Source organism: Melampsora larici-populina (assembly GCF_000204055.1).
Source record: "Melampsora larici-populina 98AG31 unplaced genomic scaffold MELLAscaffold_63, whole genome shotgun sequence".
Taxonomy (NCBI): domain Eukaryota; kingdom Fungi; phylum Basidiomycota; class Pucciniomycetes; order Pucciniales; family Melampsoraceae; genus Melampsora; species Melampsora laricis-populina.
Window position 1 is genome coordinate 377,466 of NW_006768827.1, and position 24,674 is coordinate 402,139.

A 24,674-nucleotide genomic window follows, 5' to 3' on the forward strand; every position below is an offset into this window, starting at 1 on the left:
AACTGGCCCAGTCACATTTCCAACATCACAACCATCAACCTCTATTTCTTCCTATCCACAGAGATCAAGTCGGCCATGAATTCACGTTCTTGATCTGAGAATACGAGGGGACGACCACGTTTCTCATATTCTGATGCACTGCGAACCACGGCTAGAGTTGATTCGTATAGTTTTTGCCATTGGGTGAGGGTGTCCACATGTACTGCAGATCGCAGATGGCGTTTGACGGCTGCTCGACTCATACCTTCGGACAATAAAGTAATCGCCTGCACTTTGATGTCGGCGCTGTATCGAGGCATTCTTGTTGTTTTTGTTTCGTGAGATGTGGTGAGGTGGATCTGGCAAGATGGGGGCTTGGACAAGGTGCATGCGAATAGAATTTGGATACATATTTGCTCCCGATTGGGAGAATTAGCCCAATCAGGTCAAATAAATTGACCGCGGATATGAAAAAAAAAAGAAAAAAACAACGACAACCAGAGAACAGATCCGCGTTGGAGATGCTCTCAGTCAAGGGGAGCGTGGGACTTTGTGAAATTTAATATCCGCAGTGGAACACGAATGACGCAAGGAATCACACCATCAAGTGGATATCAATTCATGATGCACTTCAGTTGAACGAATCGAAGAAGAATAAAAGCGGTGCCTCGCGGTGCTGATTCCCTGTGGGATATCGATTGGGAACTTTCGAATTGATCCGGGGCAGAACCATGGATTGCAACTTAGTACCTTTTGTTTGTAAATCCCAAGATATACATATATAAAGTTTGATACCTTGACTCGAACGTTTCTCTTCTTTATCCTCGTTTCAACTTCTTTATTTTCTCACTTTATTTTCTCTACACAAACAGAAGTCCACATCCACTGGTTCTACATACCCTATCATTATCACCGAAGCTGATGAATCGTTTGAGCTTATTGGCCTTTTGTGCCATCGTTTTACTTGCTACATTTCATGTCCAGGGTAAACATGATTCTCATTACAAATCAAGTCAATCAAAGAAAGTAATGGGATATTATCCTGCTTATAATTATAAAGTTCAATCGCCTTCTCAAATTCCTTGGTGTGAGTCCTTTTCAATCCAAACCAATTCAACAAAAAGACGTCTTCGAAGGTGTTAACGATCTGATTGTTCTTGTCTAGCCTTGTACACCGATTTGACTTTTTTTGTGGCGATTCCTAATCTTGATGGATCTTTCACTTATCCTCCTGGTTTAACATCAGAAAATGCTGCAAAACTTGCTAAAGAATTTGTCACTTTGGCTAATTCTAGTAAGTGATTCCTATTCTGATTATTGAACCATATTTGATCGAGGGTTTTGATGAAACGATCATCGGATGGTACTTTTGTTCTTCAGATAAAGTTTTACCTGCTATCACTTATGGTGGTTGGACAGGGTCCAGGTAAGCTCTCCATAATTATCGACAAAACAAATACATGAGCTCTGAGATTTGCTTTATGATATATAGATATTTTTCAACAATGGCTAAAAACAAAACTAATCGAAAAAAATATGCCAAGATTTTAATTGATTTTGCTAAAAAGTTTGGATTTAAAGGGATTGATATCGGTACGTTGAGATCAAAACCATGCATCTTTTTTCATCTACCAGATCATTAAAAGTTGACTTTTGGATTTTGGATTTTTATAGATTGGGAATGTAAGCGACTTTACTAGCTTTTTATCAGCTTTCAAAAGTTGCTCGTCGAACTCAACAATTATGATTTTGTTTATTTTATTGATTCGTCAAAATTTCAGATCCTAATGGGTGAGTTGTTTCTACTTTGATAAAGTGTTAATTTATGTCTATTTCACTGACTTTTATATCATCAGTGCTGGAATTGGTTGTAATACATTTGATAAGATGGACACCGTCAATCTGGGTCTATTCTTACAAGTAGGTTTTTTGTTTACCATTTCTATACAAAGTGATAAATCCATGGCACTTCATAGACTTAGGCTGATCTTATGTGTCAATGATTGATAGGAAATACGTAAACAATGGCCTAAAGCGCAACTAAGCTCGGCCTTGGGTATCTCAGGCTTGGTGGGCGCTAGTGGTTCAGCTGCAACTACGGAAGAAACGAAGCTTGTGGTCAAACACCTTGACTTTGTGTACGTACTTTGAGTTTGACTTTGCCTCTACATGCCATTCTCCAAGATATTCATCAACGTTTTTTATGGTTGAAATTTTACAGAAAAATCATGGCTTACGATGTCTTTGGAAATTGGGCTGCTACCACTGGTCCAATTGCTCCACTTTACGCAACCTGTGCACCCGAAAGTCCTATCTCTGTTGAAACTGCTTTTCAAGCTTTAGTTGAACAAGGATTTAAACCAGAGAAAATGGTTTTAGGTTTACCTGCTTATGCTCGTTCATATGAGTTAACTTCTTCTAAACTCGCACCTAGAAATGTGGATGGAAAAGTATCTTTGTATTATCAAAACCATACCTCAGTCGCACCTGTTAGTTCATATCTCATTGATTTGAAGATCACAGAAATTCTTGGAGCTAATAGAACTTTTTTTTCGGATTCTAGAGAGGAGGCAAGACTGATGATCGACCCATGAAAGATGTTTGTGGTGTACAAACTGATTGGGGTGGACTTTGGTTAGTAAAAGAATTCACAGAGAAAGGTTACTTATCTAAAGATCTATTAAAAGGTGGTAACGGTTATAAACGTTACTTTGATAAATGTAGTAGTACAGTCAGTTTGAAACATTTCCTCAATCACATTCTAGCGTCATCTGTTTATGAAAACTGATAATTTACTTTCCTCTTTTTAGCCTTTCTTAACCAATGGAAAGTACTTCTTCTCTTATGATGATCAAGTTAGTGTGGTAGCCAAAGCAAAATATGCTAAATCGAAGAAATTATCAGGAATCTACTTGTTGAGTTATTTTAAATCTCTTCATCGATTTGATTAAGTGCTGATTTTCTTTGATTCTTCTTTTTCAATATTCAGCTTTGATACTCAAGGTTTACCTGATTTTGCTGTGAAAGCTGGTCGTGATGCTTTGCATTAATCGTTCTTTTTAATTGTTTTATGAGTTGTTATTGAGTGATGATGCTGCCCGATTTGATACCATGAAACGGCGATCCCTGTCGTTTATCTTTGGTTGAAGACCTTGCGTAATGGCCCCTAGAGAAGAATCTGAAGACTCTCTTTATTCCTTGCATCTTTCTCCGGATTTTTGAAGCTCGAATCTCACGTTATGCAAGCTTCTCACAGCTATGCTTTTGATACGCATTTGAGCATTTGAGCCGGCGCCGCTGGAATGTGGATTCCATCACGATGCCCTTCAGCTCAGCCTCCAAATTCCAAATTCCAAATATTGTATTGAAGCAATCCCAAAAGTCGTTGAAATATTTAAAAGGTCTAGCCTTTTTAACAAATTCAAAAAGACAATCAACTTCAGTCTTGGAATGACTGAGATTGAGGTGTTTAACATTGTCAAATGTGAGAGTCGACACAACACGAGGGTGTTGGATTTTGACCGGGCGCTGATGATAGGTTGTGCTAAGAGCTGCAGGGTCGCTCAGGGTCAAGATGTTTGAGGGCGAGGACGACTGTTGAAAGCCGATCTGGGCAAAATCGCAACCTATCATTTGCCGTTCAGTGCGATGAGGCTGATGAGGTGCGGATCATCGCGTGTTGAGTAGTTTCTGTACCTCAACAACCCCAATCCAAATCTCCATCAGTCCTCAGGTGTTCATCATTTTACCCAGCTCACGACACGTGTTTGAATTTTTAAATCAATGGGAAGAAACAGAAAGACCGTTTGATCATCTGTCCCTGATTTTATGTAGCTCCCCCTTCCTCGTCGAGACTCGAATCCTTTTGTTTGTCAAGGCTCTCAGCAGGAATTCTAGCTCAAAGGATCAATCTTCGAGGATTCTCCGGATAAGAACTTCGAACTTCTTCCTTGTTAGACAGTGCGTATATCCACAGGGGATGATAGCTCTGAATCTGTCCGAGACTACTTGACCATCAGGCTAGTTTTGCATGGCACGTTTTGCAGTACTTGAGATGACACGTGACCTGGGTCTCCATACCTTTCGAATCGGAAAGGTATTGATGAACACGAACGACAAGCACCTCACATCGAGCATCAAGCGACTCGACCATGGATCTATTCAACAAGAAGTCATGCCAGACAATCGCCTTGATGCTCAATTGGCCTATACTACTAACAGCAATGGGCGTTTGGGATTCATTCCACTTGGTTCCAACCACTCCGACCAGCTACGCAGAATCGTCGTCTCATTTGGCAGGTCCTCGTAATTCCGCATTTTATCAGCACGACGTCTCTTCACTCGGGCAGAAATACACAACTAGCAAACAATTCGACGCGCTAGGATCATCGACTGCATCCACTAGCAACATCCCTACCAGCTTTACTGGTCATATCACGCTGATCGACAATATGCACGCGGGTGAATATGACAAGAGTGTTAGTGAACAAATCCTGAATGTCACAGCGGCCAAGATAAAGAACAAGCGTTGACTGTTGGGTTTATTTGAACAATTTCACTTTCTCGAAGTCTGTCCCAGGTCTAAACCCTCTTGGGCAAGGAAATCCAGGTGTTTTCGACACGCATGATGGACTAGTGGTTGATCGGTGGCCCGGAGACGAGGGTTTAAAACGGAGTCCAATGTATCAGGAGGTAGAAGAAGCAACCCAGTCTCGCATATCCCGTCCAGCTTCGCTGATGGCATCCCCTGGGCGTGACATTCATATGTCAAATCCACCACCATCCGACGCCCATACGGACAAGCTTGAAGATTGGTCATGGCTTGGTGACTTACTCGAGAGCGATGAGTGGAATGCACTCGAAGCTCGAAAGAGCTCTGGCGTGCTCGATGATCAGCTCAAAACCTTAGAGATGTCCGGAAAAGTTTCACCAGAACATGGATATGCTCCTCATCGCCAACTCTTCCAGGATGACGTATTCGAGACATTGCCTGACCTACTTTCTATACCAGCTTTTAACGAACATAATCATGACTATTTATCAAGTGCCCACATGTCCCTTTCAACGGACCCTCATCATGCGATCACCGCGACTGGATCCCCAGTTGGAAACACTGCATTGTATGAAGATACAAATTCAATGTCCCTTCTGGAATCTTCCTTCCCCCCACCGATCTCGGTCCACAGCCTCGGTGGAGCTCTACAACATGAAGACATTCGGCCGAGTAGTTTCTACGAAGGCATCACAGGGATCAAGAGTGCCTCAAAAGCGCCCCAGGTGACGGGAGTCTTGACACCTCATGATCACATCCAAAAAAAACCAGCCTTCTCGAACGCGCCTCGCACTGAGTTCTCGCAATCATCATCAGACCATCGCATCCTAAATGCAAAGCTGATTCGCTCTCCCGAAAGTCAAGTGGGTCACAACCTGGGACAAAGTCACAACTTTGAAAACTTTCTTGAATCTCAAACCTTTCACGAGGAATCCAAATCAAATTCACATGATGTCTCATCACAGTTGCATCCCCTTTCGGTGAGTCCTCCAGTCTCAAATGACCTTGAGAATTTCGGAACGTCTTTCGATCATTTCACCCATGGCATTGGTACGTCTCACAACACGAAGCTCATATCACCTATTTCACAGACAAAGCAAGGCTCAGATCGGTCTTCAGAATCGTACGTGTTCCTGATTCAATTCAAATAAGGATGTAAACTTTTTCCAACTCTTAGTTCGCGAATTACAGCTCCCAAGACTCGCCAATTACAATCGACACACTTCTCCATGAACTCAATTCATTACCACCATTGGATGACCTACCAAACTTTGACGAATTCACATTGGATCCTCACAAGATATCTTCATCTCTTTCTGAACAGAATGGTGTCACGTCAGAAAGAAGCCCAAGTAGCTCCCTTGACAATGAAGCACGGTCGCATCTAGCCGAGAGTGATATCGAGAAGTCAGATGATATCGCAGGCTCAAGACCCCTTGAATGGTTAAAGACCGCAAGCTCAAGACCCTTCCAATGGAGAAAGAATGGGGACGAATTGGATCGGGATACCTCAGGTAACTTTTTCTGTTTAGAATTATATCGGTTGGCCATGTACCAATTTCAAATCTCTACTTGGGCTCGTGCCAAGAATAGCTAAATCTGTCGTTGTGCTTCCGAGAAGCTCAGATGAACAGGATTTGGACCAAGACAATCCAATGACGACATCTCAAAACACAAAGCCACCTTCTCAAGATGCGTTGGCAAGCTCTTCAAAATCAGGACAGCTCAAGGGCCCAAGTCAGACTTATCAAGTCGAGTCTCAACCTTCCAAGAGAAAAAGTCCTCATGATCCCTTTTCATTTGATGAAGATGACGGACCCATCAGTCAAGTAAAACTGTCCTCAACATCCGCAGATACCAGATTTCATAATGTGGACTCATCCACTCGCTCCAGTTTGCCACGATCCTGGCGACAATCAAAGCCTCAGACTGTTCTTGAATTTGACTCTGAGAGGAATTCTGGCTTCGAAAAACCCCTCAATACTATATTGAAGAATCCTGTTGATTTTGAAACACAACCTGTCAACTATCGGGCCAAGAAGAAATCTAGAAAGAACAAGGATCTTCCTTCAAAAGCCACATATCCTCAACGAGAATTCAACTTGGACTTCAACGCAAATCATGTTCAGAAGCTGGCTTTGAATTCAAAAGACAAACCACGTTCACCTCGCGCTTTGATTGATACTTTCCAACCTCGGATTCAAAAATTCAAGAACCGAATATCGAAACGCGAACCCGACAAGGATCAATCGAAGCATCTGACTGAAAATTTGGGAATCCTTTTTGATAATTATCTGGAGATGATCGCCATCTGTTCTGAAATCGTTTCTCCGAAAGTTGGACATACAAACTTGCAACAAGATCTTCTTGATGCCTATATGTGGCTCTCAGAAAAATGGGTAAAGATTCCAAAGACTAAATTCTATTGGTATCCTGTTCGTAAAACGAAGTTTCCCCCCCAAAAATCACATGCGGACCAAACCTTCAGTACCAAGTTTGATAGCCTGCCCGTATACGAAGGCACCGTATTTTGGTTGAATCATAAATTATATAATCCAAGGCGTGAACACGTCGCTGCCGAGTACGCGATACGATTCATGCGTGAGAACCGAGAAGACTGGATCGAACTTATAATCCGCCGGCCCGCAAAAGTATTGACAATCAGAGGGTTGTTAAGTTCAATGAGAAAGGTACGGCCTTTAAAATATCCAGGGCCTGCCCGTTCGGAATCGTCAAAACCGCGCTTAACCAGCCGAAAGAAGCGGCAAGGGGTTGTGTGAGATCGGAACAGTAGTGCTCAACTTTATCAAATCAATATTCGTCTTTAATAGAAATCAAATAATCAAATTCACCGCGATCTTCATTCCCTTTTACTTCCAATTGCAATGTTTAGTAATGTCAGATAAGAATTCGCAGGGCGCCCTTGCTATCTGCCGCCTACGTACTTGATACTGAGTGCCAGTGGTCTCAAGTTTCAACGCAAAAGTGCTTTTGTCATTTACAAATAACTAGCACATCAGCGGCGGGCGCCGCTTTCAACATATCACATTATGTATTTGAAGGGCATCATTGTCTTCTATGTGATACAATATATTATACACATATTGATCTTGTAAAGACTCTTCAAAAGTTGTTCAATCATTTTAGTATGCCAAAGATACACTCAAGTCAGATCATAGTTTCCTTGAAGACATGAAGTAGTTGAATTAAATGTTTTTAGATTTATCTTTTGAGAGATTGCTCATAATTTTATTGACAGTTTTGGAGAAGTCATAAATTGACTACAGACCCGGTGTATGCAAATTCAAATGCATCAAGTGAAGCTAATTCATCTCCTACTAACTTGAGAGTTGTTTTACATTCTGCCAATAATCTCCTACATGCTTGTGTATATCTAGTTCAATCAAGTCAAGAACAAAAGTTTGAATTAAAACTGAGTTATATCAACATACATACCTTGGTAAATGATGGGTCAACAAACTGTGATTGAGTAATAAAATCGTGTAAGCTCTTTTTAGTTAATCAAATTGAAGGGATCAAACCTCGAAGACATGAAATGGTTGAATTGGATATATTTAGACTTATCTTTCAAGAGATTAATCATGCTTTTCAAGTTATTTTCACTGGACATATATTCATTCATCACATTATAATTTGATCTGCCTGTTAAAATTTTGTCTAATAAGTCAATTGATTGTTGCTTTGTGACCTAATTTGTTGATTGGATTATAGCAGAATACATTACAAAGAACTGAATCAAAGTTAGATTAATTAAGTAAGTAGAGAAACAAAAGAAAGAGAGATGTATAAAAGACAAAACTTGATCATAGTCTTCAAGAAAGGCCAAGACCATGAGTTTATGACATGGTAAACATTCTTTGACACTCAACATTGCAGAATATATTTAGAAAAACCATATAATCTGATCCAAAACCAAACTGATAAGCTTGAAGTAGACTGGTATAGAAAATACTCATAGACAACCCAATCTGGATAGTGTAGACTTTTAGCCAGGACTTCATGTCTCAATACTTCTTTCAAAATTGTTCCAGTGTTCAAAGCTATATCCAGGTTTTCATATCTGTAGAGAGTGTAAAGCAAAAAGATAAGAAATGATGTCAGTTGATCATATGATAAGAAGTTATTTTGAAAATCAAAAGAATGGACAATTTAAGAGCAATCAAAATGATTTGTTTATGATTAGCTGAATGATCAACATTAGGCCAATGATTTCCAATTTGAAAACATAGTACCAAATCGAAAATATTAACTACACTTTTCTCAATTCAAAATCAAATTGAGATAATTTTAATAAAAAGATCTTAAGTAAATCATTTGAATAAACATCTTGTGCTTCTTGAGCTACAATTTTGGGTGTAGTATTAAGTTAGTTTGATTTGTTGATGATGGATCTTCAGTTGAAGTATTTAAGTTTGATGAGGTGGATGAACTTGTTAGACTGCTTGAATTGATCATTGTTGGTAGATTTGAACCCGATAATACTGATTTGATGATTTGTAATGCCTTTGTGAGGTCTTCATGAATCTGTGTTATGAAGCGAAGTCAGTCTTGATGATATAGGATGATGATTGTTTAATAGCTGACTAACTTTCTTATTGAGTTCAGATTGATCCCCTAACCGTTGGTTAGATGGTAATACTATAACTTGCGGTGTAAGGCCTATATATTCCTGTTGATCGATTGAATTTGGGGTAAAAAGGATTTTATGAGTAAATGGAAAAAGTTATGCGGTAAGCTTGCTGAAGAACTGACTTGATCAAAGTTTATTGACATATTGAGCAAAGAATCCCGCATCGGTTGAAGTATGGATTGTTTCTTGTACTTGAAGTCGTAAATGTGAGTATCGATGTGGATCAACATTGAAAATGGGCCACTTTTGATCGTTATTGATTGTGATCATGGTTGATTGTGGTCGTGACCGATTTTGTTAGCGTTGAGGCTGGGTTTTTTGATAGCTGGTTTTGTCAGGTAGTTTGAACTTTGGATTCGCACAGGGCTAAGGAAGTGACAGAATAAAAAGTGAATTTAAAGCGATTGAAAGAAAAGATATTGGAAAAGATGACTTACCATAGAGAATGTAAAGTGATAAACTGATAGGTCAGATGATCAAGATCCAACACATCTCAGACCATTTGTTTCTATGAGGAATCAATTGATGAATTGATTCGTCAGGTGATGATGAAGAATGAAAAAACAAAGTCGGTTTTGGTAAAGGAGTTGAAGGAGCTCATTGATGATTTGATGGTTTTTGATCAGATGAACACATACTTGAACGTGATTTATCATTAAATGAGACTAATAATGGGTCTCGATCAATTCGTTGAGTTGAAGTTGAATAGATTTGATTTAAGTGAATATCATGATTTGAAGAAGATGATGTTCTTGTGATGTTTCTTGATGATGATGCTGATCGGTTCATCTTCTTCTACTTTCTTCTTGAGTATTCTAAGCACGTCTCGGTGTAGTTTTGAAACGGTTATGCTGAGTCTTGAGTCTTGCTGAGTTCAAGTTTGAAAAAAAGAAAACAAATATAAACCAAATCAGTTTGAGTTCAATCCGCAGAAATTGATCAAGTTCAATTTGCCACTTCTCATATCATCTCAAATCACCCTCCCTTGTGAATCTGTAGATCCGAAGGTTTCACTGCAGTCAAACATGCATAAATCAAAAAGATCAAATACAAAAAAGATGCTGAAGAAAGATTTCCATCAGTGGATGAAGATTTCAAATTACGGAAAGCGAGCGAACCAACAAAACTTCAAATCAAACTTCTCAAGGATTAAATTTTTCTATTGCAAAGGGTGATTGCACCAACCAGCTACTCCGGACGCGCATCCCTCAGGGAACACCTTCCCAGGCATGGTCTTGTAGCGATTGAGCATATTTGAATTGAAATGATCAGGTTAAGCAATCGAGTTTGAGTTGATCATCTTGATCTGATATATTTTGGGTTCAATCCAAGAGATGGATGTAAGTTGATGTACCTCCAAAGAGTCGTGAAGGTGACCATTGAACGTTGCAGGTAAAGATGTTGAAGTCAAGGTTTCAGTTGAAGTTGAAATCTTTATCTTCAAAACCATTCGTTCGAAATCCAATTTTTGAACCTTACTCAAAGTCAATGAAAAAGGTTGATCTTATTCACTAATAACCATGTTAGCCGGTTCAATATTGTTATGAGTAACGTGATGACAATGTAGAGATTCAACACCCAAAAGGAGACCACGTAAATCAGGTAAAGCTCTAGAACTCGATTCAGTCAATCTACCAGGTAAAAGGTTAGAAGTAAGAAGTGCCTACGAAGGAGAATTAATAAATGATGAATTCCTAAGAAAGTTAGGTGATCGATTGGAGCCAAATTACGTAATGTCCTACAGACAAAGATAATTAAACAACAACAAATCAGTCAAGGTGATTGAAAGATATTTTAACGGTTCGATCAAGGTCGAGGAAATGCTGAAAAACACAACTTGACTTGAACTCACCCCATAAAGATTTAGCGCAAGCTTTGGTTGTATTTGAATTTTATCAGGATGGATGAATTTGATGGCTTTTTTTGAAGGTTTGATTTTTATCATTTAAAGAAGGATTAGTGGAGATACACCAAATGGAACCCTAATTACCATGACCAATTTTGGTTTCAAATTGGTAATGAACAAAGGTAAGTACTTATTTTTGGTCACAGAGAGGTAGATCAACACTAACAGTATATTGAACAGTGCATTCTTCATTGGGGATACTAAAGATACCATGTGGTAATGAAGAAGATGTGTTGTTGTTGGTAGTTGTCGTTTGATTTTGATGATGAAAGTCAGATTGATTGAGATGTTGATATTGATGTATTTGTAGATGAAGATGATGATGGATTTGAAGAAGAGGAAGAAGAAGTGGTTGAAGTAGGTGAAAGGTTATGGCAGCTTGACAATAGATGATGAGGTGAAAGCGTGAGCCAGGGATTTTACTCAAAGGACGCGTAAACCTCCAAATTGAAAGTACTAATTGGGAGTTTTGTTGAGTTTTGCCGGCGAACATGGTTTGCCTTTAACTTATATGATTTTGGGTGTTCAATGGTTTCCACTTATGTGTACGTGATGCGCATGGAGAAAAAGCTTGGTAGTTGGAACTGGTTTTGACAGATGGGAATGTAGTAGGCATTTCATTGTATCTATTGTGTTTCAAAACCAGAAACTCCATCACTCCTTGCTGTCTGAACAAAACTCATATACTAAAAGAAGCTTTGATGAAAACTCTTTGAAAATGAGTCCAACAAGATTGAACAAATTGGCAAAAAGGAAGAGATAATCCCCATAAATAATCCCATGATGTCAAGATATACAAAAACTCTAGCAGAGCCCATCTGGAGTGAATAAGCCAAACCCACATGCTGACACTTAGTACTGTCAAGGCAGCACTCACCATTTTTTTTCATTGTTTTTAGTGCTTTTTCAGCCCTTAGGGTATCAAACACTATGTTTTGTGTCCAGCACCTGTAAAACCCCTCTGGCTTTGTCAGGGGAAAGGGTTGCTGTTGGCTGTTTCATCTAAGTTACATGCTTGTAGGTTTTATAATATAATAAGTGAAGAAAAGGCGATGGAGTAGGGGGTTTTTGGAGGATGTTAATCTTCTGGCTGTGTTCTATTCACAGGGTGAGGTTCATTGACGGCCTTAGCCCAGATCCACCTGTTTGTGAATCTCCAAGTGGAGTTGCAGAAGGTGGTGACGTTTTTGAAATTATTTGGGTTTGAGAGTATACTCTTGTTCATTTTTGTGATGGTGTGTTCTCGAAGATCGTGTTCAAGTTTATTTCGATGTTGTTTGTGTCTCTGGCAGATAAATAAGAAATGTTCAACTGTCTCTATCCCGTCTTGGCACTCACAGAGTGGGTCCACTGGTTGTTTGAGTCTGTTGAGGTAGGCATTGAGTGGTGCGTGTCCGGATTGTAATTGTGTAATGGTGGCAACCTCATGCTTGAGCAGTTGCAATAGTGCTTTGAGGTGCTTTTTGGGTTGGGGCTTTTGACCCAGTCTGCAGCACTCACCATGTCTGTGTGGTGTTTGCTCATCAACAAGCGCACACGAGTTGCCTTTGTGCCTCAAAGGCAGTCCGTTTGCGCTTGGCATTGGGCGACATCCATAGTGGACCTGTGTATAATTTAGGGTTAAAGTTACAATAAATCACTTGGTGACTGCACCCATATTGGATGCTCTAAGTAAGCAAAATTGAAAAATTTGGGACATTTATTCATGATTTCCCAAAGATGCCTTTTTTGACAAATTGCCAATTGTTTTGTTCCAATTAAATTAGGTACTTACTTTTTTGATGTCCATCCTCTAAGAAAATGTCACATACACAGAGAAGCTTCAATGGAATATACACAGATGCAAATACAACATTCTGTCTTCTGAACTAAACAACACAAATTGACAAGCAGAAGACATATGAGATGCCTTTATCCAAATTAATCATTTTCAAGATCTTTGATCAATAATCTTTAAATGACGTGAATTATATCAATTATGATGATGAGATGAATTCTGGTTTTTAGATTGTGTGTCACTGGAATCCTATTTAGATTTGAAGCACATGTCTCATGTATGGAGAGGAAAATCCAATTGCATTGATTGCACCTTCAAAGTCAAACTTGAGGAGAAGAAGGAAAAACCATATGTGAGCTTGTTATGTTGTATAACAAAGAGTATCAGTGATTTTCTGTATTTGTTGAGGTTTTCTTTCATTCATAATTTCAATAAGTTACAATCACAACAACATTTCACAGCTCTCATTTATCCTGATACAGTCAACCCTGTACTATCCGGTCCTCCGCAAACTGGTAGCCTGCTAAATACGGTAGCGGAGGTGTCCACCAACTTGGTTCCCAGCCAGATAACCGGTAGCTTGTCTTAGATGATACCCGGTCAATATATTGCAGATACCGGGTAAAAAAGTAGAGGGGAAAACAGTAGTTTTGTACAAAAAGACGCCCACAGCTCATACATTTGGTCGGAAATAGCTTTTCAAGGTAGTTTGAACCACCCGAATTTCCCTTTCAATCCGTCTCTCTTCCCCAACCTTGTTCAAAACAGCTCAAAGTGACCAGACAACACCTGTGGAAGTGCTCGGATCACCTTTTTTGGTCACAATACAAATTGCATCAATGAGAGCTTCGGTCTGTTGTTCTAAGGGAAGTTCTGGCTCAATCTTGTCCTCCTCAATCACAATCACCTCGTCCACCAAAGTAACCGCTGCCTCAATCAACTCGGTATTGGTCAGAACCCTGTGTGTATTATTTTTGGCATCAAAGTTGATCAAATTGCTGATGCTCATTGGGTCTCAAACACAAAGAGTAGAAAGATGTGATCTCAATTGGTCTTCTAGTGTTGATTCTTCAAGGTTCTCAATTGGATTGGCACTGTTGGATAATTCAAGTGGAAGGATTTTTCCCTTTTGATTGCGAGGTGAGATGATCTTGGTATGCTTCCAACAATTCAGTATTGTTTCTTCTGATATTTCTTTCCAAGCCATTCGGACCCATTTCATTGCTTGAAGCCAATCAACTTTGTAGATGTTTTTGTTTCTTCCAACCTCCTCGCAGTCAATTGTGTTCCGTAGTTGATAGTTTCAATAGTGTCTTTTGAAAGCTGCAATGATCCCAGCATCTAAGGGCTGAATTTTTGAGGTTGCATTTGGTGGCAGGAAGAGGAGAGTGAGATGGGGTAGCTCTGTGGTTGAGACAACATGAGAAGGTGCATTGTCCAATATCAATAAGATAGTTCGTTTTTGTGCTTTCATCTTGTTGTTCAGTTTGATGAGATACTCTTGTGATAATAAGATTGACCTGTTAGTATGTCAATCAGTTTGAAAGATGTTCATGATAGTTTTTTACCTGAAAGAGCACACCCGTCATCCAGGCCTTTTTGTTGCTTCGATAATAGAAATCCAATTGTTCTTCAGTCTTTTTGTTGAAGCATCAAGCCTTTTCAGCATGTCCAATGAAAAAAGAAGTGGTTTTTCCAAACCATCAGCATTACAAGTCAATGCAACTGTAATACGAGTCTTATCATTTTTTGCTCCTAAAATCTGTTGAGATGCAATTGTACGATCTTGATTAAGGCAGTAGAAAATCCCAGTTTCATCCATATTGAATATGTCCTTGAGAGCAAATTTGTTTGTTGTCTCGATGATCTCGGGTAGACTTTTTTGAATTGACGCAAAGTCAGCTGAGCCTGATTCAGGGTGTCTTGACACTTCAAAAACCGTGTCGTGCTTGAAAGCTCTCAAGCCAACCCTTGGAAAAGACTATGTCATCAGACAAGATATCCATCTGCTCTGCTAAGGATTTTGCCTTGGCCTAGATAAGTGGACCAGTCAGGCGGGTTCTGTTGTGCTCATACTGAAAAACCCAGTTGGCAAGGTCAGTGTTGTGCTCAGGATGATGAGCCATCCTACGCCACTTACGTGAGAGTTCTGCTGGGCCCATTCCTAAATAATTATCCTTTTTCTTGAGGATATCCAAGATTGTAGTTTGACCAGGTAGCTTGAGAAGATCAAAAGTCTGCTTTGCCCATTTTGTTAGGTCGGATTGCTTCAATTTTGGACACTGTGTGTGCTTCTCACACAGCTTCTTCTTCTGATCATTTGTCATGATTCCAGCTTGTAAAGGCTTGATTCGAGGCATGTTGAGAGCTTTCTAAGGCTGAGAGGATCTTTTTTTGATTTTTTTTTCTCAAATCACAAATCTGTTAGCCTGTCAGACCCAGTACCAAGGGCTTCCACTGAGCGTACCGGATAGTACAGGGTTTACTGTATGTTCCTTTGATGGAATAAATGAGGTTGATAAACATTACACAAAATGTGGGATACGGTCCTTTTGAATTTCAGACGGCAGAGCTATAAGTTCTTATGGTCAGACTCACACTGCCACACAAGGGCTGTGAGTTCCAGTGTGCAGTAAAGTGGGTCAAAGTTTGGACACAAAGTCAGACCGTATGAGCTGATCTCAAGCAATGGCATCAGGGAGTGCTGATCTTCCTAGCCAAGTGAGTGGAGGACTTGCTCAACAGTATGAATATGTCACAAGGAGGACATGGCAAGGGGGTGTGGCATTTTTCTCCCTGAACAACCTTTTCTTTTATTACAGCCGTTTCAAGAAAGGTTGACAACTTTTTTTGGAGAAAGTTGTCTCTGCAGCAGGTAAAACCAGAGACAAGACTTGGTTACAGGTTTATTCATTTCTGTATTCTTCCAATTAGTGGAGAGACAAAATCAAGTGAGGAACAAGACCCGGGTTTTGCACATTGGCAAGATTTTCAAAAAAAACAATCTTTGTTGAAACAGCTGTATTATAGATGTTGTAGCCACCCCTAAGGGTCTCAGGGGTTCACACCGCGGGAATCATTAAGTGTGAAACCAATTGAGAAAAGTCGTGGTGTCCGGGTCCAGGACTTCCTTCAATCGCGGATCTTGTTTGCCATAGGTCCGCAAGCTTGTGTTGAGCTGCCCTCTACATAGTCATCCACTCAGGCTGTAGTATGGACTAATGGAGGTACCATATGTCTAGACTCTTGTAACATGTACGTAAAAGCTCATGACTCATACATGATCTTGAGTGGTCTGAGGATATTGAAAGAAAAGACATGCATAAAGGCAGGATAAAGGAAGGTATCATGATCAGCTTCATTAAATATGTATGCACTGTTGTGGTTGATATACTGCAGCTCAGGTAGACAACTCAAGGGCATCTTGATGCAAGCTAGCAACCTATGGCAAACAAGATCCACAATTGAAGAAAGTTGCAGACCCGCACACCACAACTTTGCTCAATCCAGTTTCACACTTAATGATTCCCACGGTGTCAGTAGCTAGTCAGTAGGGTTTGGGGGGACACTGCTTGTTGGTGACCCAAGCTGCAATTGAAATCTAATTCAGTTCAAAAGCGACTGAAGGTGAGCCACTGTTCAAAAAATATCAAAGCCAGCATATTTTTTTTGGAAAAAAAGGAAGAAAAAATAACTGTGTGGTGTGACACTAAGCCCAGCATCTCAGCTCTGAAACACTTGTCTGGCCAAACAAACAGGCTGTTCAAAAGCCTCTCTGTTTGTCTGGCTTGGTTCCTGTCACTGGTATCAATTCTGCAGTGGTCTGACACATCACTAGATTTTTATGTTGGCCCTGGGCATCTCAGAAAAAAGTACTTGTGACACCTTTGATATGATTTGGCGGAATTCAACCAAATTCCAACAAAATCTATGACACCAGATCCACTGGCTAAAACTTGGTCAGACTTTTGCCCAACCCCTACTATTTCTCTCACGTAGTAGCATCACAGAATTTCAGATCTTAGGATTGTGGTGTGATTTGTATTTGATGACCACTTTCAAACACAACTAAAAAACCAAAACTTGAGCCAAAAACATTCCTTTGAGGATGGCTTCTACTTCTCCCAACCTTTGAACATTCAATTTGACTAACTTAACTAAGTCCCTCCTCCAATTGCAGGTGTCCTCTGGAGCCTGTGGAGGAGGGATTAACAACTTATCAGCACTTTTCAGCCTGATTAAATTTTGGTTTGGCAGAGGTTATCTCCAATCCAAAATAACATAGTCTTGCACAGAACAAAGCCCTCAATTTTTAGGGAAGATTATAGAACCAAGTCTTCCCCATCCTTTGCCCTCTTCAGATCCTTCTCAAGAGGTTTTCAAGTTGAGGGCCTAAAGCAACTCAAGGCAAACTTACAAAATGTGAGGGCCCGTTTGGCTGGAACCCAAAAACAGTTTTTGGTCAAAAGCGCCACCAAAGCCAAAAACTGTTTTTGGGTCAAAACCGTTTTTGATTTTCATCAAAAACACCAATGTTTGGTGACTTTGTTTGATCAAAAAAAACCATTTTTGATCAAAAAGTCTTCAGTATTGAAAAACAGCCCTGAGGCTGTTTTTGAGACCAAAAAGGGTTTTTGCCCTTATTTGCCCCTCTATTTCAACTTTTTGATGAACTCTTTGGTCAAGTGTTTGGTAATCAAAAACCCAAATTTCATGTTTTTCATTCCGCCCCATGAAAAAGAGGTGGATTGAAAAAGTGTTTTTGTGTACATAACACTTTTGGCTGAACCAGCCACACAGGCCCTGAGTCATGTTGTGGGTGCGCTCTCTTTTTTATGGGCGCGCCTGGGCGCAGAGACTGGTTTCCTGAGGGGCGCTTCTTGTAAAAAAAAGCCAAAAAAACTCTTGAAAAGAATGTTTGCCTTCCTTGCATTCAAAAAAGATCAGCAGGGTCCCACACTGCAGCTGCGGTATCTACAATAGCATCAGCTGAATGTGTAGATTTCACACTGTGTAAAGAATCAGGTACAAAACTGGTGAGATCAAAAAGATCTCGTATCATGTCATCAAATAAATCTGGATCTAATCCCCTGAACATCGGATCAGTCTGGTCTTGTTGAGGGAAAACTCTGTTTTCAAACTCCTCAAGTTCTTCTAGTCCTGAAAAGCAAGTTGCCTGTGATTCAAATTCTTTGTTGTTTTTGATTTTGATTTTGCTTTCAGAATTGTTTTTTTTTGATTTATGTGCAAGTGATAATTTAGCTTGGGATATCATCTTCAAGTGAGTTGGAGTTATTTGATTGCAAAACTTGGTCATGGTGGCTGACATACACGTAAAGAGGCTTTTGAACCCCCCAGCATGGGGTACCAGCGCAAGCAGTTTGATGGCAAACAGACTGATCTGGTTTGTAGTTAGTGTCACTGGTAATGTACGCCAGTAATCAAGTGCAAGGGAAACTACATATGAGATATTGCAATGTATGATTTTTCAGTTTGAAGTAGAAGGTCTCAAATCATTTGAAGCTTTTATAGTTTAGTTGTACTTACATTGCTTGGACAAGTTGAAAGGCTCAATACCTTTGAGGTACATGATGGCTTGATCTTTCAGGTTGATTGTGTCTGCCTTTGAGTAACCCCAAACAAAAGTGATGTTTACCATCATCCTTTGAATATCTGTAATAGAATATCTACAATACACTGCCATATGAAGATAACTCAGGGCCAGGAAAAAGCCAACAATGTAGATATTGGTCTTGTACATCTCCGCACGTTTGTTCAAAAGCTTAAGACAATTGTTCTTGAAGTTGACATATTGGGGCCAAATTGAGATATCAATTGTTTTTAACGCGCAATATACTGTGCAAAGTAGATATCTGCAATTGAGGTGATTTTGTGTTCCAAGCAAGCTAGTGCATCCAAGACGGGTTTCAGAAATCCAACAAGTGCCTTGTTTGCAGTAAAGTGATCTCAAGTTTGGACTAGCTGGCAAATGGGAGGTGGAATTTTAGGTGTGTCCACCAATTGATCTTTGGCTTTCTCAACACATTTGAGAAATTCTATCTCATGCTGATCCACAGAAAGACAGACTTTGGTGAAGCTGGACCAGCGGCTTTCACAGGCTGTCTGGAGAGCGTGAGTGACTCCTTCCTTCTTCATCCAAGATGCAAGGTTTTTGGCCCAGAATGCTGATGATGTAAAGAAATTGACAAGCTTTTTGTTGTGAGAAGTAACATCCTTCATACTTTGGTGGTTAAGAAAGTCCTTAGCAATAAGATTGAATGCATGTAAGACACATGCTAATCCAAATACATGATTATGCTCCTCTTGAACAAGCCTCTGTATCAACCAAGCAGGATAGTAAGTTATGTGTCATATCCAACAAACAAAAGGGATAGACTTACACAGAACTTGACCATAGTGGAAGGAGAGTCTGTCACAACAGCATTAATGTTATCCCATCAAAGCTCCAAGCCTTCAAGGGATTTGTTCAAGGCTTGCAAGATGTTTTCTGATGTATGTCTCATCTCATGAAGATTGAGCTGATCAACAAAGTGTTTGATCTCATTTCCGCGTAGAACAAGAACAGCATAAACACTGTTTCTCCCTACATCGGTCCACCCATCTAAAGAGACTGTCAAGCCGGTTTGTTGCTTGAGGTCATTACGCATAGCGAGTACACAATTCGCATCTAAATTTGGAAGTATTCTATCCATCATTATGAAACGCGAAGGGGGTTGATAAGGTGCAACAGAAAGTTGCCGTTGATAACGTCAAAAGGCGGGGTTGTGAAGGAAGTTGAAAGGTATACGTCCACCGATTAAGGAGACCAGTAGTTCCTCATAAAGCTCATTCATTTTATATTCTTTCTGTTCGCAGAAGTGATGAAGATCTTCAAATGTGTGGACAATTTTGGGTTTTTTAGTTGAAAAGAGGGAAGAGGAAGCTGCTGCTGGGGTGCTTGAGATGGGTGTTTTGGCAGTCAGATTTTTCTTTGAGTTTGGCCGTGAGTTGGATATATTCAGATCTTTTTTCACTTGTTATGGATCTACAGCTCTCTGTCATGTGCAAATGAAGTCTACTTGGCTTTCCGTCCATGACTGACTTGCAGTGAGTACACTGTGCAAGTCGGCGAGCTTTTGAAAGATCACGTGTTGCTGACATCAAGAATCCTATCCAGCGGAGCAAACATGTGCTATTAGGTGAGATCCATTCCGCAGAGTTGCTTGCCGATTGAGACGAATTCTGTTTTTCTTTGGGCATTGAGGCTGATATCCTGTTGGAGAACTATTGAGATGAATGTGTGTTCAACTCGAGGGTCAAGACCATCGGCTAACAGCGGAATACTATATAGGGGCGCGCCCCGTCCTGTTTAGTACTTTTGGGGCGCGCCTGGGCCGGTGTGGAAAAGACCCCGCGGTTGCGTTAAATTTAACCTTACCGCACCCGATTTACCGCACGAGTGCGGATGCTCCTTCATTTTTGTTTTTGAGACACGGTCTTCTCATTCTCATGAGTCCTGCTCCCTCAGTTTGGGGCTTCAGGCATCATCTTCAATGAACCCTACAGTATGTTCAAGTTGTTTTCCTTACAACAGGGATTGTCTAGAACTTCATGTCAGTAATCATTTTTTCATAAATAGGTGACAAAGAGTCTCAGCTCAGCTGACAAAACTGCTTAGACGAAGACAACAATAGAAGAGCACCAAGCTGTGTGTAGACCTACAACCTCCTACAACTGGGTATTGGGGTGTTTGACCGCGGCGACACTGACAGCAGTCAAGCTCTCCGCTCGGAAATCATCATCATCATCATCATCATGAATCCATCATATGATCATGATATTGGTTTCTTTCACCTTGAAATTATTTCGTCAATTTCAGTCATCAAAATACATTGGGAGACATGCAGATGATACGTGTTTGACATTGGTGCGGCAACAACAAGACTGTTTTATCCATTCTGCATGTCATGTTTTCAGTTCTTGCCCTTCCTCGTATGTTCGTCCAGGGCTCGGCTCGGAAGGAATATTTATCGAACGATAAATCTTCGAAGATTCTCGGGGCCGAGACCTGGACAAGTGAAGAAGTTAGCAGCTTTTCGCACTTAAGCATCAGGGAGCTCACTAATTACCAGTGACGAAATTTGCAAAGTGCCGATGCCGTCCGAGACTACTTGGTCATACTTTGGCAGTACTTGAGATGAGACAACATAATTTGTGGCACATACGGACAGAACTTGAGTTACAACTAAACCCTTCAAGTCACCCAAGTGTTTAAGGCCGCGAGCAACAGACATCTCGAGATCAAGCCGCCCGACCATGGATCTATTCAACAAGAGATCATGCCAGAGGATGGCCTTCATTTTTCATTGGCCTATGTTACTGACAGCAATGGGCATTTGGGATGCATCCCGCTTTGCTCCAGAATCATGGTCTCATTTGGCAGAACCTCGGAATCCGCTACTCCATCAGCACGACGTCTCTTTTCTCGAAAACGAATATACGGCAACTAGCACACTGTTCGACACGCCAGGATCGCCGGTTGATAGAATATACACCGGTGGAAATGGAAAACATGTCAGTGAAGAAACCAAGTATCACGGCGATCAAGGTGCAGAATGAGCCTTGACTTTTTTGTTTGCTTTACTTCTTGGAAGCCCGTCCCAAGTTTCGACTCTCCTGGTCAAGAAGATCCAGGCGTTCTCAACACACCCGACCGACTGGCGAATAATTGGTGGAGCGGAGCCGAGAGTCCGGAGCAGCGCTCAGTATATCAGGAGATAGGAGACGGATCCCAGCACCACTCATTGCTTTCGACTTTGCAGACTGAGACAGCATCTCTTTGGCATGACACCCATCTGTTCACTTCTCCTCCATTGGACGCCCACAGGGACAAACTTGAAGAATGGTCAGGGCTTGAAGACCTATTCGCAAGCGGTGATTGGAACACATTCAAGGCTCAAAAGAGCCCAAGTGTTCCCGATGATCGGGTTGAAACCTTAGAGATGTTCGGAAAAGTATCAGTAGAACATGAACATGCTCCTCATCGCGATCACTTCCAGGAGATTGTATTCGAGGAATTGCCTGAAATAGTTTCTGTACCAGCTTGGGACGTATATAATCATTACCCACTATCAAATTCTCACATGTCTTCTTCTCCAGTGGACCTTTATCATGCTATCACCACGACTGGCTCTCCTGTTGGAAACACCGCACTGTTTGAAGATACAAGTTCTATGTCTCATCTGGGATCGCCTCTGCCCCCACCGATCTCGGTTCACAGTCCCGGTGGAGCTCTACAAAATGGAGACTTTCCGCCGGATAGCCTCTACAAAAGCATTACAGGTATCAAGAGGGACTTCAAAGCGCACGAGGTCGCAGGAGTCTTGGCACATCATGAGTTCCACGAAACCCCTCAGGCCTTCTGGAATATGCCTCCTACCGAGTTTTCGCAATCTTCACCTGACTATCAGACCCTCGATGGCAATTTGATCCGTTCTCCACAAAGTCATGTATTCAATAACCTCGGACACAGTCACAACTTTGAAAACTCCCTCGAGTCTCAAACCTTCCACAAAGCGCCCAGATCAAATTTGCATGATATGTCATCACAGCTGCACCCCCTTCCGGCCAGTGCTCCATTATCAAACCAGCTTGAGACATTTGGAAAAACTTTCGACCATCTTGACCATGGCATATCTGACAGCACAAAGCCAATATCGCCTATTATAAAAGAAGGGTCAGATTGGTCTTCAGAATCGTAAGTGTCCCTGATTAAACTTGAACAAGGATGCGATGTTTTTTGACCCTCAGTCGGCGGATTACAGCTCCCAAGACTCACCAATCACACTTGACTCACTTATTCATGAACTCGATTTGCTACCACACTTAGACGTCCTACCAGAGTTGGAAAGCTTTTTGATGGATCCCCATATGCCTTTTTCACCTCTTTCTGAACAGTATGGCGTCTCGTCAGCACAGACGCCAAGTGGCTTCTTGGACACCCAACCATCGAGAAATTTCAAAGTCGCGAGTGGCATTGAGAAGTCAGATGATACCGCAAGTCCAAGGCTCATTGAGTGGAAAAGCAATGAAGTCGAATTGGATCGAGCTAATCCAGGTATCGTACCCTGTCTTTTCAGACTTCCGGTATTCCACTCGGCCTCACTTCAAGGTAAGCAAACCTGACGTGTTATTTTGAGAAGTCTAGCTCGGCAGAATTTGGACCAAGATATAACGAGCTCTCAGAACACAAAACTACCTTATCAAGATGCGTTGGCAAGCTCTCCAAGATCAGGACAGCTTAAGCGCCCAACTCGGACTTATCAAATCGATTCTCAACCTTCCAAGCGAAAAACACTTCATGCTTCTTCTTCATTAGATGAAAATGATGAATCCTTCAGTCAATCAAAACTGTTTTCAACATCCGCAGATAGCCAAATTCATCCTACGGACTCATCCACTCGCCCAAGTTCGCAGCCATCTTCGCCACAATCTAAGCCTCATACTAATCTTGAATTTCAATCTGAGAAGCATTCTGACTTGGAAGAACCCCGCAATGAAGAAACTATACCAGAGATTTTTGACAAGATGCGCTCGAAAATAACGGGTATCAAAGAAAATTATTCGAGCACCTGGGCTGACGTAAGATTCAACGAGGCTACATCAGCGTATTCAGAAAGGGTACATAAGATGCACACTTTGCTCCACTTGTCAGACACATCTCCTCCAGAAGAAGTCGACTTGGACTTCGCCAAACCCATACCGATGTCGTCTCGCGCTTTACTTGAGAAACACCAACCGCAACTTCAAGATTTCACGAACTCAATATTGAAACACGAGCCTAACGAGCATCCAGCGAGACATGTGATAGTTAATCTGCAAACGCTTTGGGATAATTTCCTAGAGATGGTCACCATCTGTTCTGAAATACTCTCTTTGAATCGTGTACAAACCAATATGGAACAAGATGTTCTCGATGCCCATGATTGGATCTTGGAAAAATGGAAACGGATCCCAGAGACTAAATTCAATTGGTGGCCTGTTCGTGGAGCAACCTACCCTCCCGGAAAACCACACGAGTCCAATTCTTTCACTGAAGACTTTGAAAAATTACCGGTACACGAAAGTACTGTGTTTTGGCTGAACCATAGATTGCATAATAAAAGGCGTGAAGGCGCCGCCGCCGATTACGTGTTACGATTTATACGTGAAAAGCGAGAAGGTTGGATCCTTTATCTAACTCCCAGAACTGTTGATAAAGTATTGTCCAGAACTTTGTTAGGCACAATGAAAAAGGTAAGATCATTAAGCTACCCATCTCCTTCCCGCAACTATCGAGCGTGGGATGCGCGTATATATACAATGGCGAGGGGTTTCATGACATCACAGACTAGTTAATTGTAAATTCATCAAACAAATCTTGGCTCAAATATCTCATACTAATCTTTTATTGAATCCACAACAACAAAATTAAGCTGCTGCTATTTCTCGCCTACATGCTTTTTGTCTGGTGCCAGGATTCTTGATGCAAATGTGAAACACACCGACGATGTTGTGTGTTCAAGGGTATCTAAAGGTAACTTTCCTATAAGTTTAGATATCAATTTATGCATAAATTCTTTTCACAGGGGCCCAAACAAGAGCTCACATAGAGGTGAGCATGAAAAGCTTCAAGTTTTCTTCAAGATTTCTACCTTTTTCCTTCCAAAACTGAGTGCGTTCAGCTCATGTTGATCATGTAATCAGACATGATTGACATGAGCTGAGAGCTAAGCATATGAGCCAGGCTTCCTCAGCTTTTATTGCTTAG

At 41.0% G+C, this 24,674-nt stretch overlaps 4 protein-coding genes across 4 annotated transcripts; 3 read left to right on the forward strand and 1 right to left on the reverse strand.

Annotated features, from left to right (window-relative positions):
* Positions 1-580: 580 nt before the first annotated feature.
* On the forward strand, positions 581-3,402 carry MELLADRAFT_79359 (family 18 glycoside hydrolase; the record flags this gene model as incomplete). The annotated part of the gene is made up of 12 exons (XM_007416696.1): positions 581-1,066; positions 1,145-1,273; positions 1,360-1,405; positions 1,472-1,572; positions 1,654-1,662; positions 1,761-1,770; positions 1,836-1,899; positions 1,990-2,117; positions 2,201-2,468; positions 2,543-2,710; positions 2,790-2,893; positions 2,969-3,402. The coding sequence occupies 12 exons, from the start codon at positions 901-903 to the stop codon at positions 3,027-3,029; spliced, it is 1,254 nt and encodes a 417-aa protein (XP_007416758.1).
* Positions 3,403-4,202: 800 nt separating this feature from the next.
* On the forward strand, positions 4,203-7,311 carry MELLADRAFT_93961 (uncharacterized protein; the record flags this gene model as incomplete). The annotated part of the gene is made up of 5 exons (XM_007416705.1): positions 4,203-4,457; positions 4,549-5,581; positions 5,623-5,654; positions 5,709-6,045; positions 6,125-7,311. The coding sequence occupies 5 exons, from the start codon at positions 4,203-4,205 to the stop codon at positions 7,309-7,311; spliced, it is 2,844 nt and encodes a 947-aa protein (XP_007416767.1).
* A 426-nt stretch (positions 7,312-7,737) lies between these two features.
* MELLADRAFT_93962 (uncharacterized protein) lies at positions 7,738-8,423 on the reverse strand (the record flags this gene model as incomplete). The annotated part of the gene is made up of 5 exons (XM_007416706.1): positions 7,738-7,771; positions 7,821-7,925; positions 7,988-8,011; positions 8,074-8,240; positions 8,352-8,423. 5 exons carry the CDS (start codon positions 8,421-8,423, stop codon positions 7,738-7,740), a joined length of 402 nt encoding a protein of 133 aa, XP_007416768.1.
* Positions 8,424-21,181: 12,758 nt separating this feature from the next.
* On the forward strand, positions 21,182-24,262 carry MELLADRAFT_112262 (uncharacterized protein; the record flags this gene model as incomplete). The annotated part of the gene is made up of 4 exons (XM_007416724.1): positions 21,182-21,439; positions 21,520-22,622; positions 22,690-23,036; positions 23,073-24,262. The coding sequence occupies 4 exons, from the start codon at positions 21,182-21,184 to the stop codon at positions 24,260-24,262; spliced, it is 2,898 nt and encodes a 965-aa protein (XP_007416786.1).
* Positions 24,263-24,674: the final 412 nt, after the last annotated feature.